Source organism: Phaenicophaeus curvirostris, chromosome 9, assembly GCF_032191515.1.
Source record: "Phaenicophaeus curvirostris isolate KB17595 chromosome 9, BPBGC_Pcur_1.0, whole genome shotgun sequence".
In the NCBI taxonomy this organism is placed as follows: Eukaryota; Metazoa; Chordata; class Aves; order Cuculiformes; family Cuculidae; genus Phaenicophaeus; species Phaenicophaeus curvirostris.
Window position 1 is genome coordinate 35,708,979 of NC_091400.1, and position 13,945 is coordinate 35,722,923.

General features: G+C 46.2%; 2 protein-coding genes and 1 long non-coding RNA gene across 3 annotated transcripts in view; 1 reads left to right on the top strand and 2 right to left on the bottom strand.

The window, feature by feature from the left end:
- Positions 1-4,364: 4,364 nt before the first annotated feature.
- Positions 4,365-13,382, top strand: NUDT13 (nudix hydrolase 13). The gene is made up of 9 exons (XM_069863877.1): positions 4,365-4,384; positions 6,532-6,643; positions 7,516-7,655; positions 8,311-8,418; positions 8,778-8,884; positions 9,782-9,907; positions 10,134-10,245; positions 10,779-10,933; positions 11,507-13,382. The coding sequence occupies exons 2-9, from the start codon at positions 6,561-6,563 to the stop codon at positions 11,699-11,701; spliced, it is 1,026 nt and encodes a 341-aa protein (XP_069719978.1). The 5' UTR covers positions 4,365-4,384; positions 6,532-6,560; the 3' UTR covers positions 11,702-13,382.
- On the bottom strand, positions 8,810-10,856 carry LOC138724110 (uncharacterized). The gene is made up of 2 exons (XR_011337979.1): positions 10,759-10,856; positions 8,810-10,291 (listed from the first exon to the last, which is right to left on the bottom strand). It is a non-coding gene; the product is annotated as an uncharacterized lncRNA (long non-coding RNA).
- A 250-nt stretch (positions 13,383-13,632) lies between the features above and the next one.
- DNAJC9 (DnaJ heat shock protein family (Hsp40) member C9) overlaps positions 13,633-13,945 on the bottom strand; it is a 30,083-nt gene continuing 29,770 nt past the window's right edge. Inside the window, exon 6 of the mRNA XM_069863938.1 lies at positions 13,633-13,844. The gene's annotated coding sequence lies outside the window, so the exon portion shown is untranslated. The remainder of the gene's footprint in view (positions 13,845-13,945) is intronic.

Below are 13,945 nucleotides of genomic sequence, written 5' to 3' on the forward strand. Positions count from 1 at the left end.
GAACAAGTGTGACAGGAATGCCTCTTAAGAGGGAGCAGCAGTAGAATAAGTGGCTTTCAGACTTTCCTTGGGACCCGCAGAACCCTGTGTGTTTTCTAGCACCAGCCTCACAACTTGCTTCCTTTTCCGAGCAATCCTGTAGAAGCACACCAAAGGCCCTGAGCTGAAGGATACAAGAAGAAAGACACAGATAAAACAGGAATTAAGCACAAGAGGCTTCATAAGAACACAGCTATAGTGGCTCACACCAAAGCTTTCTTTCAGCCCATGCTGCCTAGAATACTGTCATAGCCTCCAAACACTTCTAACCTAGGGCTGTTCTCAGCCTGATGTGGTCCATCTAGTTAGTAACCTTCAAAGGGGTTATCTGTTCAGTATTTCTTCTCTTTTGAGCTAGAACTGGTTTACATCCACAACATCCTTTACCTAGTAATTATGCCTTCCGTTAGCCAGGGCATGGGAAACCACCTCCATTTGTGTGTGGGGAACATGGCTCCAGGTTGTTAGATTTGATTAACCAGGTTCTAACAGCAAACAGTTGATGCGTACACCTCACGCAGGCTGGAGTAACAGAACCTACCTAGTTCCTTGCAGTGGCCACCCTCCAAGTCTTTGATTGTGTTTGCTGCCCTCTTTGAACTTTTCCAGTTCTTCAGCATCCTTTTGGAAACAATAGCCCGTTACCCGCATGCGGAGTTTTAAGACACAGGTGAGTCGTTGTATCATACCACGTTAGCTCACAGTACTGCTTAGTTTTTAAAAGTGCATTAACTTAGGCTGACCCTTTGTAAAGCGATGAGCCCTCAGCTATTTTCACATATATTCATCACTTGGTGCTAGTCTGCTCCCAAAATGAAGTCCTTAACCTGCAGTCAAGAGGCTGAATCCTATCACCCTTTATTTGGTGCAGTGCAGTAAATAGGTGCTGGAGTTTGAGCATCTTCCCTAACCAACAGCAGCAGGGAGGGGAAAAGACCAAATCCATACATGCTCCCCCAATAAGCTGCAATGAGCAAATCCTGCTAAGACATTACTTGGGTGTCAAAGTCTCTCCTCTGCGCCCCTACAAGCGTTAGAGCATAGAATGGGATCAGCAGTATCAGATTATTCCCCACCCTAAGTGTGAGAAGCTGTAAGAGTCCATCAAGTATGTAATATGCTACAAGGCTAACTTCAGAGAAAAGCCAGACTGGGTTAGCTTGCATCTAAAATTTAATGATAGAGGGAAAGACTACTCATTAACTTTCTCTTTAAAGAAGTGGTTTGTCTCTCCTTGGGCTCTTCCTAAAAAAAGAAAACTTTTTTTTTAACAAGAGGTTTCTTGTGGCTTGGCTGTAAGTTTTTTGCCAGTTTTCTGTATTTAAAGCAATTAACAGTTGTTTTGCAAGGGCCAGCTGTTAGCAATTCTAATGCTTGCTTCTGCTTTGCTTCTACTTGTGAGGGCAGCTAGAAAGACACAGAACAGAACAGCAAGAAGAAGCAAGATTGCTACTATAACTGTTACTAGCCTAGAATCACATTTTCCAGCCACTTCTTTGGCTTGAAAAATCTTTTAACAACTGCTAATACCAATATGAGTATTTTACAAATTGAGATTTTAAGACAATCTTAGCAACACAGGACCAAAAATGTACCTATTATGCAATCATGGCTATGTAAGAGATCACCAGTATTTGTTCTCACCACTTCTGTCCTCCTTGTGTGTTCCTTTTGTTTGCTCTTCTTGCATCAGGAGAGTCTCAAGGATTCACTCCTCTGGTTACTGCCCAAAGCTCAAATTACTAAGCTGCAGAAAGCTTTCAGAGATGCATTTGTACAGCCAGGCCTTCACTTCACTCCTAGCATTGTTTATAGCATGGAGTGCAGTATCTGCAGGGGGCAAATAGAATATACAGTGCTTATAGATGCCATTTGCACAACTCAGAGCCTGGCTCAAGAATCCTTACGGAGAAGCAACTCGGTGCCAAAGTGACAACTAACATTTGTGTTCCTTAAATTAAATAATTACGTGAATAAATGAGAAGAAAGCCTCTGTTATTTCCGAAATCATCTTCTCTGCTGATGTGCTGCAGAAATATTTCATTGAGCAACGCGCAATCACAAGCCGGTGATTGGACCCTTGGAAAATGCATGAGGTATCTCTCATAGACTGCATGGCTTCCCAGCCCTCAGATCAGCCACAAGAAGTGACTCTGATCTTACTTTCTTTTCATGTCTTCGCACATTACAGAGGCCAGGTATAGATTAGGCTAATCCATGTTATTTTCCCGCTGCATATAGAATCATAGAATGGTTTGAGTTGGAAGGGCCCCCCCTGCCATGAGGGGCTACACTCCTCTGCCTTCAAAGAAGCCTTTACACTCAGCACAGTGTTCTGTCCTTCACCTAGATGGGGGTGCACTTACCAAATGACTGACTACTTTGGGCTGGAGGCTGTCCCAGGGCTTGAGGTCCGAAGTATCTCCCCCGACTGCTTCCCTCTAAAGCCAGCTCCTCTGGCAAGATCCGTTTCTGGGGGTAGTTAGGGTCAATAAATCTGTTTGTTTTAACAGCAGGGTGGATACTGCCCTTAGAGATTATATTTCAGTCCTTTATCTTATTAAGGGAGGATGTGTTTTGTCCATAAATCCGATTAGCTTCGTGGATTAATACAACTGGGCTTGCTCTGTTTCAGGAAGTACACCAACATAAGCCAAGCATAATTAAACATAAACTTGTACATGATGCTGCTAAAAAGAGTGCTATTTCCCTGCATAACCTATTTATCATTTTTACAAGCTACTCTCTCAAGTTGCATCACGTGAATGCTCAATTACAATATCTCTATTCATGACCAAGAAGCAAAAGGCTGCCCTGGAAACATTTGCTTTCGTATGTTTATAGATTCTCTTTGTGCTGAATATAGGAAGGTAGGTTCCAGCCCAGAATAATGTTTTCAGTATTTAGAATCCTAGAATCATGGAAAAGACCTCAGAGATCATAAGCTCCAACCATGCTTATCCACTACAAAACCATATCCCCAAGCACCTTATCTACCCGCCTTTTAAACACCTCCAGGGATGGTAGCTCAACCACTTCTCTGGGCAGCCCGTTCCAGTGCTTGAGAACCCTTTCTGTGAAAAATTTTTCCTAATGTTCAATCTAAATTTCCCCTGATGCAGCTTGAGGCCATTCCCTCTTGTCCTATCACCCAACCCCTGGGAGAAGAGACCAACAACCACCTCTCTGCAACCTCCTTTTAGGTAGCAAATTTGAGAGGAATCCGTTTGTTAAGTTATACAAGCATGAAAAATACTGTCATTATTCTAACATCTGTCTTGTCAAAGCGTGCTTTGTAATCAGAGCTTTTCACTTGCAAATTCAGCTGCAAGTTTGGGTGCTTTAACACTAAACAACTCTGTCCCTTAGAAATATATAACTCTTGGCATATTTTCCTGTCTTGGCGTATTTTCTGGGCCCCTCACCACAAGAAAGATGTTGAGGCTCTGGAGCGATTCCAGAGAAGAGCAATGAAGCTGGGGAAGGGGCTGGAGAACAGGCCTTATGAGGAACGGCTGAGAGAGCTGGGGGTGTTTAGCCTGGAGAAGAGGAGGCTGAGGGGAGACCTCATTGCTCTCTCCAACTCCCTGAGAGGAGGTTATGGAGAGGAGGGAGCTGGGCTCTTCTCCCAAGTGACAGGGGACAGGACGAGAGGGAATGGCCTCAAGCTCCACCAGGGGAGGTTTAGGCTGGACATTAGGGAAAAAAAATCACAGAAAGGGTCATTGGGCACTGGCAGAGGCTGCCCAGGGAGGTGGTTGATTCACCTTCCCTGGAGGTGTTTAAGGGACGGGTGGACGAGGTGCTGAGGGACATGGGTTAGTGATTGGTGGGAATGGTTGGACTCGATGATCCGGTGGGTCTCTTCCAACCTGGTGAATCTCATTCTATGATTCCTGTTTGTGGATGTACAGTCCTTAACTTTAAGCAATGCTCTTACGTTACTGATGGAAAAAAAGCAAATAAAACCCCAAAAGAACAATAACAACAACAACAAAAAACCAAAAAAAACCCCAAACCAAAACAGAGAAACTTGGAAAAGCAAAGGAAAACTGAAAGACTCTAAGAGGAACAAACTCCCCTCAGGCACAGCTCCCGCTAGGGCAGCAGACTGCTCCTCGCAGTAACTTCTGCTCTGGGAGAGCGGAGCAGGGGTGGAAAACAGAGTTTGCTCTCGGCAGCCGCACGCGGAGCAGAAGTCAATGAGCACCCTGGGGCCTGTCCCGGTCAGGACTACGTTTCCCGGCGCCCCCGTGAGGAGGAGCGGCCCGGGCCCGGCCCCCTGCTCCCAGCCGAGGCCGGCGGGGCCTGCGGGGCCTGCGGGGGCTGCGCTGCTGCCCGAGCCGTGAGTGGGGAGCAAAGGGAGCCGGGCTGCCCCCCGACACCCCTCAGTGATCCTAACCCGTACCTGGCACCGCGGCTCAGAGGGAGGAGGGGGTTAAGCGCCCACACGTCGCGTTTCATCGTTGCAGGTTCAGGCTGCGCCTCTTGTTCTCCCCGGTCGCGGTCAGGTCCTGCCGCTCCTTGCAGAGCAAAGCGCAGAACTGCTCGAGTCAGCACGGGAGATCACGGCCCCCCAGGCTGTGCGGGACGCGAGGGTGAAGGGACGGACACACGGCACCACAACACTGTTCCAGACACTGTTTAGTCGGCCTCCTCACGTGCCTCTGGCCAAGGCGGCAGCAGCGCCCAGCGGGAATGCCAGGGCTCTCCCCACAGCCTCCCCAGCTGATGTGTCAGCTCTGCACCGAGTGCTCCCTTAGCGAGTGTGAGGATGACACTGAGCTGGGTGGAAGCTGGATCTGCTGGAGGGTCAGGAGGCTCCAAAGGGATGTGAACAGGCTGGATCCATGGGCTGAGACCAATGGGATGAGGGTTAACAAGGCCAAATGCCGGGTCCTGCACTTGGGGCACAACAACCCTGTGCAGCTACAGACTAGGAGAAGTCTGGCTAGAAAGCTGCCTGGAGGAGAGGGACCTGGGGGTGTTGGTTGACAGTGACTGAACATGAGCCAGCAGTGGCCCAGGGGGCCAAGAAGGCCAATGGCATCTTGGCTTGGATCAGACACAGCGTGGCCAGCAGGTCCAGGGAGGTTCTTCTCCCTCTGTACTCGGCACTGGGGAGACCGCTCCTCGACTCCTGTGTTCAGTTCTGGCCCCTCACCACAAGGAGGATGTTGAGGCTCTGGAGCGAGTCCAGAGAAGAGCAACAAAGCTGGTGAGAGGGCTGGAGAGCAGGTCTTATGAGGAATGGCTGAGAGAGCTGGGGGTGTTTAGCCTGGAGAAGAGGAGGCTGAGGGGAGACCTTCTTGCTCTCTGCAACTATCTGAAAGGAGGTTGTGGAGAGGAGGGAGCTGGGCTCTTCTCCCAAGTGACAGGGGACAGGACGAGAGGGAATGGCCTCAAGCTCTGCCAGGGGAGGGTCAGGCTGGACATTAAGAAAAAAAATTTCACAGAAAGGGTGATTGGGCACTGGCAGAGGCTGCCCAGGGAGGTGGCTCAGTCACCTTCCCTGAAGGGGTTTAAGGCACAGGTGGACGAGGTGCTAAGGGGCATGGTTTAGTGTTTGATAGGAACGGTTGGACTCGATGATCCAGTGGGTCTCTTCCAACCAGGTGATTCTATGATTCTATGAACAGATGGGAGCCTCTGCTCTGGCACCACGGAGGCTTAGGAGCCATCCTGACTTTCGCAGAAAGGAAGGGCTTGTACTCTTCTTTGGCATTGCTGAGGCTTCTATAAATGGAAGCAAACACAATTTCCTCCTTAAAGGGCTTCAAGTGCTATGGCTGAGAAGTGAAACATTCAAAATAATTGCTAAGGATTATGAATCGTAGTTTGTTTCACTTTCAGATAAATGCTAGAGTTATTGGTAGTTCTGGCTATTTTCTGACATCCTGAAGCCAAGTTCAAATCGCAGTCTGTGACTGACTGAGCTGAAAATGTGGTGGGATCCTTTGGCACAGAAAATATTCATAGCTTGAGATTATTCAATTCAGCTGCAACTGCTGTCTCCCCTCTATCTCAGGGAATTCTCTTCTGCAGCTGATATTTTGTCTTTCATTCTCTGCTGGCATCAGTGCCTTTCCCACAGATCTACTGTGTGCTGCAATGGTATATTCAGTTGGATCAAGGCCATTACAACTGTGTAGGAAACAAACAAGAGCACAGCCACCTTCACTGCTTTATTCCCCAGGGCACAGGGTTTAAGACTGGAATATTTACCCCAATCTCACAGCAATTTCTGCAAGACCTTCTGTGCACTCTCAGAGGTGGAAACTAACTGAGGTATCTTGAAATAGTCAAAAATTGCTTGAAACTGGGTTTGAGGTATGACCCGAGACCAAGACCAAAGTGATCATTAAGAAAGCAAATGCCAGCATTCTGCAGACTCTGAGAGGGAGATTACTGGTAGCAGCGGGCTATTGCACCTTTTAAATCAAGCTTAACTTTGCAGGGCCACTGTATTATATTCTATGTTTCTCTTTTCAGGCAGAGACAGCTACCTGCAGGTGTTGGTTATGGCTGCGATTTCTCAAGCAGCGTATAGAAGAGCTTCCTTTGTCATCTGCAGGTTACACTCTACCTATGTTAGAAAAATGAGGTGAGTTCTCATCTGAGTCCTGTGGACAGTAAGAAGACCAGAGTTTGTCACTCATGTCCTCTTCCTACCTACCCAGGGTTAATTTTTTAACAGTTCAGCAATAACACAGCAGCGCTCTGTGAGCTCTGTGAATGGTAATGGTCAAAACCTCTCCATTCCCTTCACCACTGATAAGAACTGGCTCTCCCATGCTGCAACTCTGTTAATGAATGCCTCTGATTGCTGTCTCAGCTAAAGGTCTCTTAAAACACGACAGACATGAGCTGGTGCTGCTCACCTCATTTTAAATACTGCTTCAAAGAAACTGAAAGCAGCACATCCTGAGACCCTGTTTCCAGTGACTGCTTTTCCTAGCTCAGGCCGTGGCCAGCTGAGCCGCAATACCTCAGCTTGGTCTTTACCTCCTATCAGCGTGGCAGGCAGAACATACCCTGTGGTGATGGACATAGCCTGGAGGGAAGCATGTTCAACACCTGAGTCACTTGGTGACCTTGCCAAACAGGACTTATAGCCATCCAGGTTAGGGGCATAAAGGGGGAGATTGAGGATTTGTGCGCATAAATGATTGTCTGTAGCACAGACCTCTTGGATAAAGAGACTGTGTTACTGACGATCTCGGATGACCACGACTCAAAGCTACTTCTGTGGCAGAAAAGATTGCCATGCTTTTTGACACGGGGCACCTTCACCAGAGGCACCATCAAATAGTAGACTAGGTTGCCCTTAACTCTAGAAGCATGTGGAGTGTGTAAGATCTTTACTGTCCATTCAGCCTCCCTGCACTGTGCAGAATAAATGCGTCCAAACAAGCTTAACGCATGTAATCTCAACACAATCTTGAATTAATCTTCCCAATTCTTTTCTCACTGCAGATATTTAAATGAGCTAAAGGAAGATGACAGCCTTTGTAGACAAGCCCAGTCCTCAGGAACTTTCTACCTCTTTCACAATCTCTCCCCTTTCCTGCGGAAAGCTGGGATGAAATATTTGGTACCACAGCTCAGTGGGGCAGGTAAGCAGATGTCCAGAAAGAAACGCCTTGTGGATCACATGGCTGAAATGATACAGAGTCATTTGCAATAGACAACCCATTGTTTTGGGACTGAAAATCTATCAAGCTGTTCAGGAACATGTAACTATGATGCAGCACACTATTTGTTAGCAACCAAAGCCTATTTTAGAGTTAAAACCTTGGTATGGGGACACAAGCTCTTGCTCTTCACACACATACAGTATCAACATGTACTTAGTCTGTTTTGAGATGATCAGTTTTCAGCAGTTGGGACCATGTGTTTTGAAGAGAAAGGGCTGGCAGGAAAACAAGCAAGGTCTAACTGACAAAGGCTATTTGGTGTAGTGCAGGAGAAGTTTTCTTTGAGGGAAAGGTATTGGTTGGTGTAGGAGAGAAATGGAATGGACTGGTGCTCCCCAAGCATTACAAGTCTTGCATTTATAGCTTGATATGGTCAAAACTTCCAACAGCTAGGAGGCAATCCAGACTTTGGTCTCCACCGGGATGGGACCACTTGTCTGGTCACCTCTCCCACATGAGCACCCTGCCTTAAGCCAAGATAGTGTGTGCCTTGAAGATCCAATGACAACATCAGTGGTTGTATGAATCTGCTTTCATCACAGCTTTTTTCTTCCCCTTTCCCCTGCTGTTTTAGAGATGAAAAGGATCCTGGAGAAATTTAAAGAGGCTGGACAGTGGATAGAGAACTCGGTGCTGATCGGTTGTTCAGATGAGCATGTACCACACTTTGCCCTGGATTTAGGTTGGGATGATTCCTCTTCCTCTGTGTCAGCATCACATTTGATGTGCTGGGAGAAAGTTGCTGCCCAGGCAGCATCCCTGGTCCTTGCTGGGTGAACATTTACTGTCAAAGAGGACTCAGCAGAGTCTCTGCTGTGAGCGTCATGGGTTGGAGGCACAGAACCACACTGCTGTTCCTGTGTGTGTCAGTAAAGGTGGGCTGAGGGCAGGTCACTTTGCATTTGGGAATGTTAACACTGATGAGACATCATTTCCATGGGAACTTCCAGGAATTTTATACTGGAACAATGAAAGGCGTAAACTTGGGATAATAACGGCAATTTACAAGATCAAACATTTTTTTTGTTGTTGCTTAAACAGGGGCCTTGGATAAATCAGTCATTGAGTCTGAACTCAAGGGATCGTTTACTGACTTAAGAAAGGCTCTTTTCGTAGTGGATGGGAAAGATTCTCCTTTGCTGGCTTCGGTATTGTACAGGATTTTCACTTTACAAAGTTGCAGTTTCTAACATCAACCCTTCTCATTGTCTCCTGTTTTGTTTTACGATCTAATACTTATTGTGGAAGTACTTACTACACACTTGCACTGATTTCGGTACAAATACACTGTAAATTACAGCAGTTTTCCCAAACTAGCGATCTCAAAAGCATGCTAGAACAGAAAGGGAAACAGGCAAGAGGCTTAAAAATGACCCCAGTAATTAGCCAGTTAGCATCGCCCTGCTGTATGTTCAGTGTGGAACATACTGATCTTACCTGCAGTCACAGCAATCGTAGGTTGTCCTCAGCTCAACAACTATCAGGCACTATTTTCCATAATCTTCTAGGCAAACTCAATGTCATGAATGAACTTCTAGGTCTTTTCTCAGAGCTGTTGCTCTGAAACTACACACGTAGAAGCTGTTACTTGTCCATATGTTTGGAAATCCTAAGACCAGACGTGTGTGAAAATCAGCTGTCCTGACCCATAAGTAGGAATAGCTCATGTTTCTTTTCCTGTTTTATAATGTTGATGGTGCTTGCGCTATTTTTCAAGAAGGTATTCTGGGTTGGAGACTCCTTAGAATAGTTCATTTCACGTTACTACTCCCAATAAAGAACAATGCTATTCCACTTCCCCCAGACATGTTCAAATTTGGGTGCTAAAGCATGGAGCATGCAACATCAGCTGCAGAATCAGCCAGTTTTCAAAGCAGTGTCTGTCCCTCATTTACCTTCCAGAGGCATCCAGACATAATCAGAGTTTATCCTCATGACTGGATGCTGGGGAGAAGATGGCAAAGTATCGTTCAGGTAGACTGCTATGAATCTTCTCTTTGCTTGAACTATAAATGAGATTTGTGTTTTTCTGTTGGTGTTCGCAGGCTCAGTCCCTTCTCCAGTGGCACGATTCCCACCAGTACTGTAGCAAAACCGGGCAGCCCACTCAGAAAAATGTAGCTGGCAGCAAGCGTGTCTGCCATACCAGTGGAATAACTTACTATCCACAGGTGAGCGCTTGTGCGGCTGAGGTGAGCAGCACAGGGTCTCTGTGGTGACAAACCAATGCTGCTGGGTGGCACAGAGGAGAACCTGTAAAGATGGCAGGAGTGCTTAGCATGCGGCTAGGAACTTGAAGTGTTCATCCCGTGACTCCCTACCATCCAGGAAAAGCAACAATTTACTCTTACTCAATTGGTCTGAGCTCCTTGCTTTGCTTTTTGATGCATTTGCTAGATGTCCCCGGTGGTTATCAGCCTGGTGTCTGATGGGAACCGATGTCTCCTCGCACGACAGCCCTCCTTTCCCCAGGGGATGTACACCGCTCTGTCAGGCTTCTGTGACCTGGGTAAGGCAGTCTCTGATCCAGCAGGGCAGCCTTGGACGCACAGGGCCTGGGGCAGAAGGATGGGACATCGAGTGGACCCCTGTTCACAGATGGAAACACATGTGGTATCAGGGAAAAACACACTGGGTGTAAACAGATTAGTGTTGCCATTCAGACAGAATTCAAAACAGCTCTGTCTGTCTGAAGACAGATCTGGGATCTATGGGTGTGTGTCATTTGCTGTACTCCCTGATAGTAATACAAGTATGAGATCTCCCAGGTTAGAAAGGGAAATGATGACGAGAGTCAGCATTGTTTTGACCACCATCTGTATACAGACAAAGCCCAAAATGGTTCCGATACCTCTGTTTAAGGGAGGCAAGCATTGCTGATGAATTTAATTGAGCACCCTGCTGACAAGTTTCCAGGTCAGCTCAGTCAGAGCCTGCGTGGCCAGGACAGGAACACCTCAGAAATGAGTGTGCCTGCATTTATTCACCACGGTTTGCTGCCTCAAGGCCAGACTGTCCTTACCTAAGGTTGGTTGCTTCTAGGTGAAAACGTGGAGGAGACAGTCCGGCGAGAAGTGGCTGAAGAGGTTGGCCTGGAGGTGGAGTCACTGCGGTTCTCAGCTTCTCAGCACTGGCCCTTTCCCAGCAGCTGCTTAATGGTAGCTTGTCACGCGTTGGTGAGAGCACAGCAGGCTGAGGTGAGCAGCCTCTGGTTCCCCTCCCTGCGGCATTTCACTGCACACCTTCCATAGCAGCCTTTCAGTCCACAAACTTTAATTTGGAGGGCACCAGAACCTCTCTAAACACACCTTTCCGTCAGCTTTCTCTACAAGTAAAGAACAAACTTCAAAATAATCCTGTCTTCTGTTGTGCCATGCCAGATTTTGTGCAGGTCACTGTATATATATAGAAGCCTGGACCCCAAAAAAGCCTGGTTTTCCCTCTGAACTTGGCAGATGAGGTACTCTCTAGTATTCAGACCACATTTGCCATAGAACATAGAGGTTCTGCCATGTAAATCACTGTGTTCAGCACTGGTACTTTGCAGGACAGTGCCATGATGGAATAGGGCTTCCTGATTTGTGGCTTCCCTAAGGAAACCCAGACAATGAAGGTGGATAGCAATGTCCTTTCCTGTGTTGGCATCAGTACTTGATTCAGGCATGGATAACGCACTCTAGCACAGGTCTTTGTGGGTGGAAGGACAAGCCAGGTAGTGCTGCCCACATTTAAATTGGATTTAAGGAACTGGTTCTCTCAATTCTTTCCAGATCAGTATGAACACCCTGGAACTAGAGGACGCCCGTTGGTTTGGCCTGGAAGAAATCGTGGAGGGTCTCAAGAGAGACCACAGGTCTTCGAAGCAAGATGATGGCAGTTTTTTACCTTGGTTCCCTCCCAAACAGGCCATTGCTCACCGGCTGATCTCTGAGTGGGTTAAGCAGCAAACTTCCCAGCTGGCTTAGACAGGACTTTATCAAGTCTGCGATTCTACTGGAACTATGAAAGCTCGATACAAAAGCTTCCAAAGTTACTGAAGGCAAAGTCTGTGTTACAGTGAGGACAGCACCAGACTGATGGCATCTTTAGATTCATAGCCCTACAAAGCCGGTTCTTTACTGATCATCCTCAGACACCTCCGTGTACAGTGGATCACCTCTGAGATCCCATGACTTGCAGTAAATGTACAATAAAATTGTTAGTCCCAAAACATCAACAGGACAGTGAGCCCCTGGAACTGACATCCCATTTTATCCATCTTGGATAGATATCAAATGTAAAATTTTTCCAGAGATATTAAAAAAAGGATCAGTGGCACCTTTCAGTGTTCACATTTGTATGGATCTGGTAATACTATCAAAAAAACCCGGAAAACCACTGCCTGTCTGCTTTCTACTTCTGTTTCTGTTCACATTCAACTTTACGGTTTCACATAAAACATCCTAATCTTTTTACAAACGTTAAGTGGGCTCCTACTTAGTTGAGAGATCTGAGCAGCTAAAAATATCTCGAGGCACCATTTTCCTCACCAGTACCGGTTCCATCGCAAGGAAGAGAAAACGGCGCTATCTGGTGTTAGAGAGTGGAAGAGCAAACCTTTCACGTTAGGAGAAGTCAGGTACTGCCAAAGTGAGAGGAGCTGCAATAAGGGACTGCGCTTCTGATAGAGAAAAATCCTAAAAGGCACAAAGCCTTTTACCCTGTGCAAAAGTTTGAGGTTTGAACGGCTGCCGATCAGGCTGACATCCTTCCTGCCTGCTTGATCAGAATTCAAATGCCAAGCTTGCAAAGCCATCAGCACGGGTACTTGGAGGGAAAACGGGAATGTAGCAGTGACTGCCACCATTGTAGATGAAAAACCTCTTGAGCAGGAGTAAAATCTGGAGTCTTGACACCTGAGCAACAAGTGAAAAAGGCTTTCTTGCATCATTGAGGTGCTTTGTTTCTTCAGAGTTAATTTTACTGTAAGAGGCTGGGAGGGGATTCTTTCAGTTCGTGTTGGCATGTGGAAACACCTTTCCCACCTGCACTCTCTCAGTCAACAAACTGCGCGTGCCAGAGCACGTCTGTCACGTTTGTGAACTCAATCTGTTTGTCATCCTGATGTGAGTGTACTATGGTGCAGCCAAGAGCCTTGCTGCCTTCCCTCCAGCCCAGCCAGACACTACAGGAACCCACACATTCCTGTACTGAACTGCAACACTCCTGCATCCGATTTCCTTTGAAACATGTCTTGCTGCCTCTCTTCCATCACATCATTTTAATTCCTCAGCATTTACCTCTTCCTCTCTCAAGGACTTCACTAAATGGACTCCAAACCTCCAGACCAATTGTAATAACATCAATTACAACAATAACAATTCAGTCCCTTAAAAACAATCAGGCATGCCTTCAGGTTCGACCAATGCTTTTGCAGCACTGAATACTATTTTTCTGAATGTTTTAAAAAATAAAACAACAAACCCAACCAAAACTCAAAAACTCGACCACTGAGCTTCTCCTCCACCAGTTAAGACACTGTTTAATTAAATTAAATAATGACAGACATATAGAAACTGATTCAGATCTGTCAGGATTGTGTTCTTGCTGTCTGTAAATCAAGAATTGCTACATATTTAATTAAAACTTACCTTGATAAAACTAAGTCTTCATATCTAGAAGATTTTTTCACTCCGCGTGAAAGCAACACACTGAATGCATTCTAGGTAGTTTTTCCACTGAAAAAAACCAAACAAAACAGTTCAGACTTGGTGCATACACAGCTACTGCCAACATTCAGCAATAACAGAATGCAGAAGATGCCTGATTATGAAAATGCTTTAACTCCAAGAGCTTCCATACTGCACTGAGGAGGTTATACACACCTTCAAAGAAAACCCACATCTCCAGTATCAAGTTGTGTTTCTACTTTTATTAAATAAATTTAAAAAAATACCTCTAGCCTACATTTACATATTGAATCCAATCACTCTTCAAACACTCCTGGTTAATAAAGAACAGATTCATACAGTAATTATCAGAGTTCTTGCAATGAAGCATTTGTAGTTTTGGAAAAGCCATTAAGTATCTGCTGAACACCTAACCAGTGTTCCCAAATCCACAAGAGAACTCTGTTCTGTAATACAGTGTTCCTCCCTCTCCCTCGAAAGGTAGGAGTTCAGAACATGAACTGCTTTCCAGACATTGAAACCACCTAGTAATAGGGAAAA

What these genes read in the sequence shown, in the direction of transcription:
- NUDT13 (XM_069863877.1), top strand. Translation starts at nt 6,561, where the DNA reads ATGGCTGCGATTTCTCAAGCAGCGTATAGAAGAGCTTCCTTTGTCATC. An exon ending in ACACTTTGCCCTGGATTTAG is followed by an intron (nt 8,419 to 8,777) that starts GTTGGGATGATT and finishes TTGCTTAAACAG; the next exon opens with GGGCCTTGGATAAATCAGTC. An exon ending in GTCAGGCTTCTGTGACCTGG is followed by an intron (nt 10,246 to 10,778) that starts GTAAGGCAGTCT and finishes GGTTGCTTCTAG; the next exon opens with GTGAAAACGTGGAGGAGACA.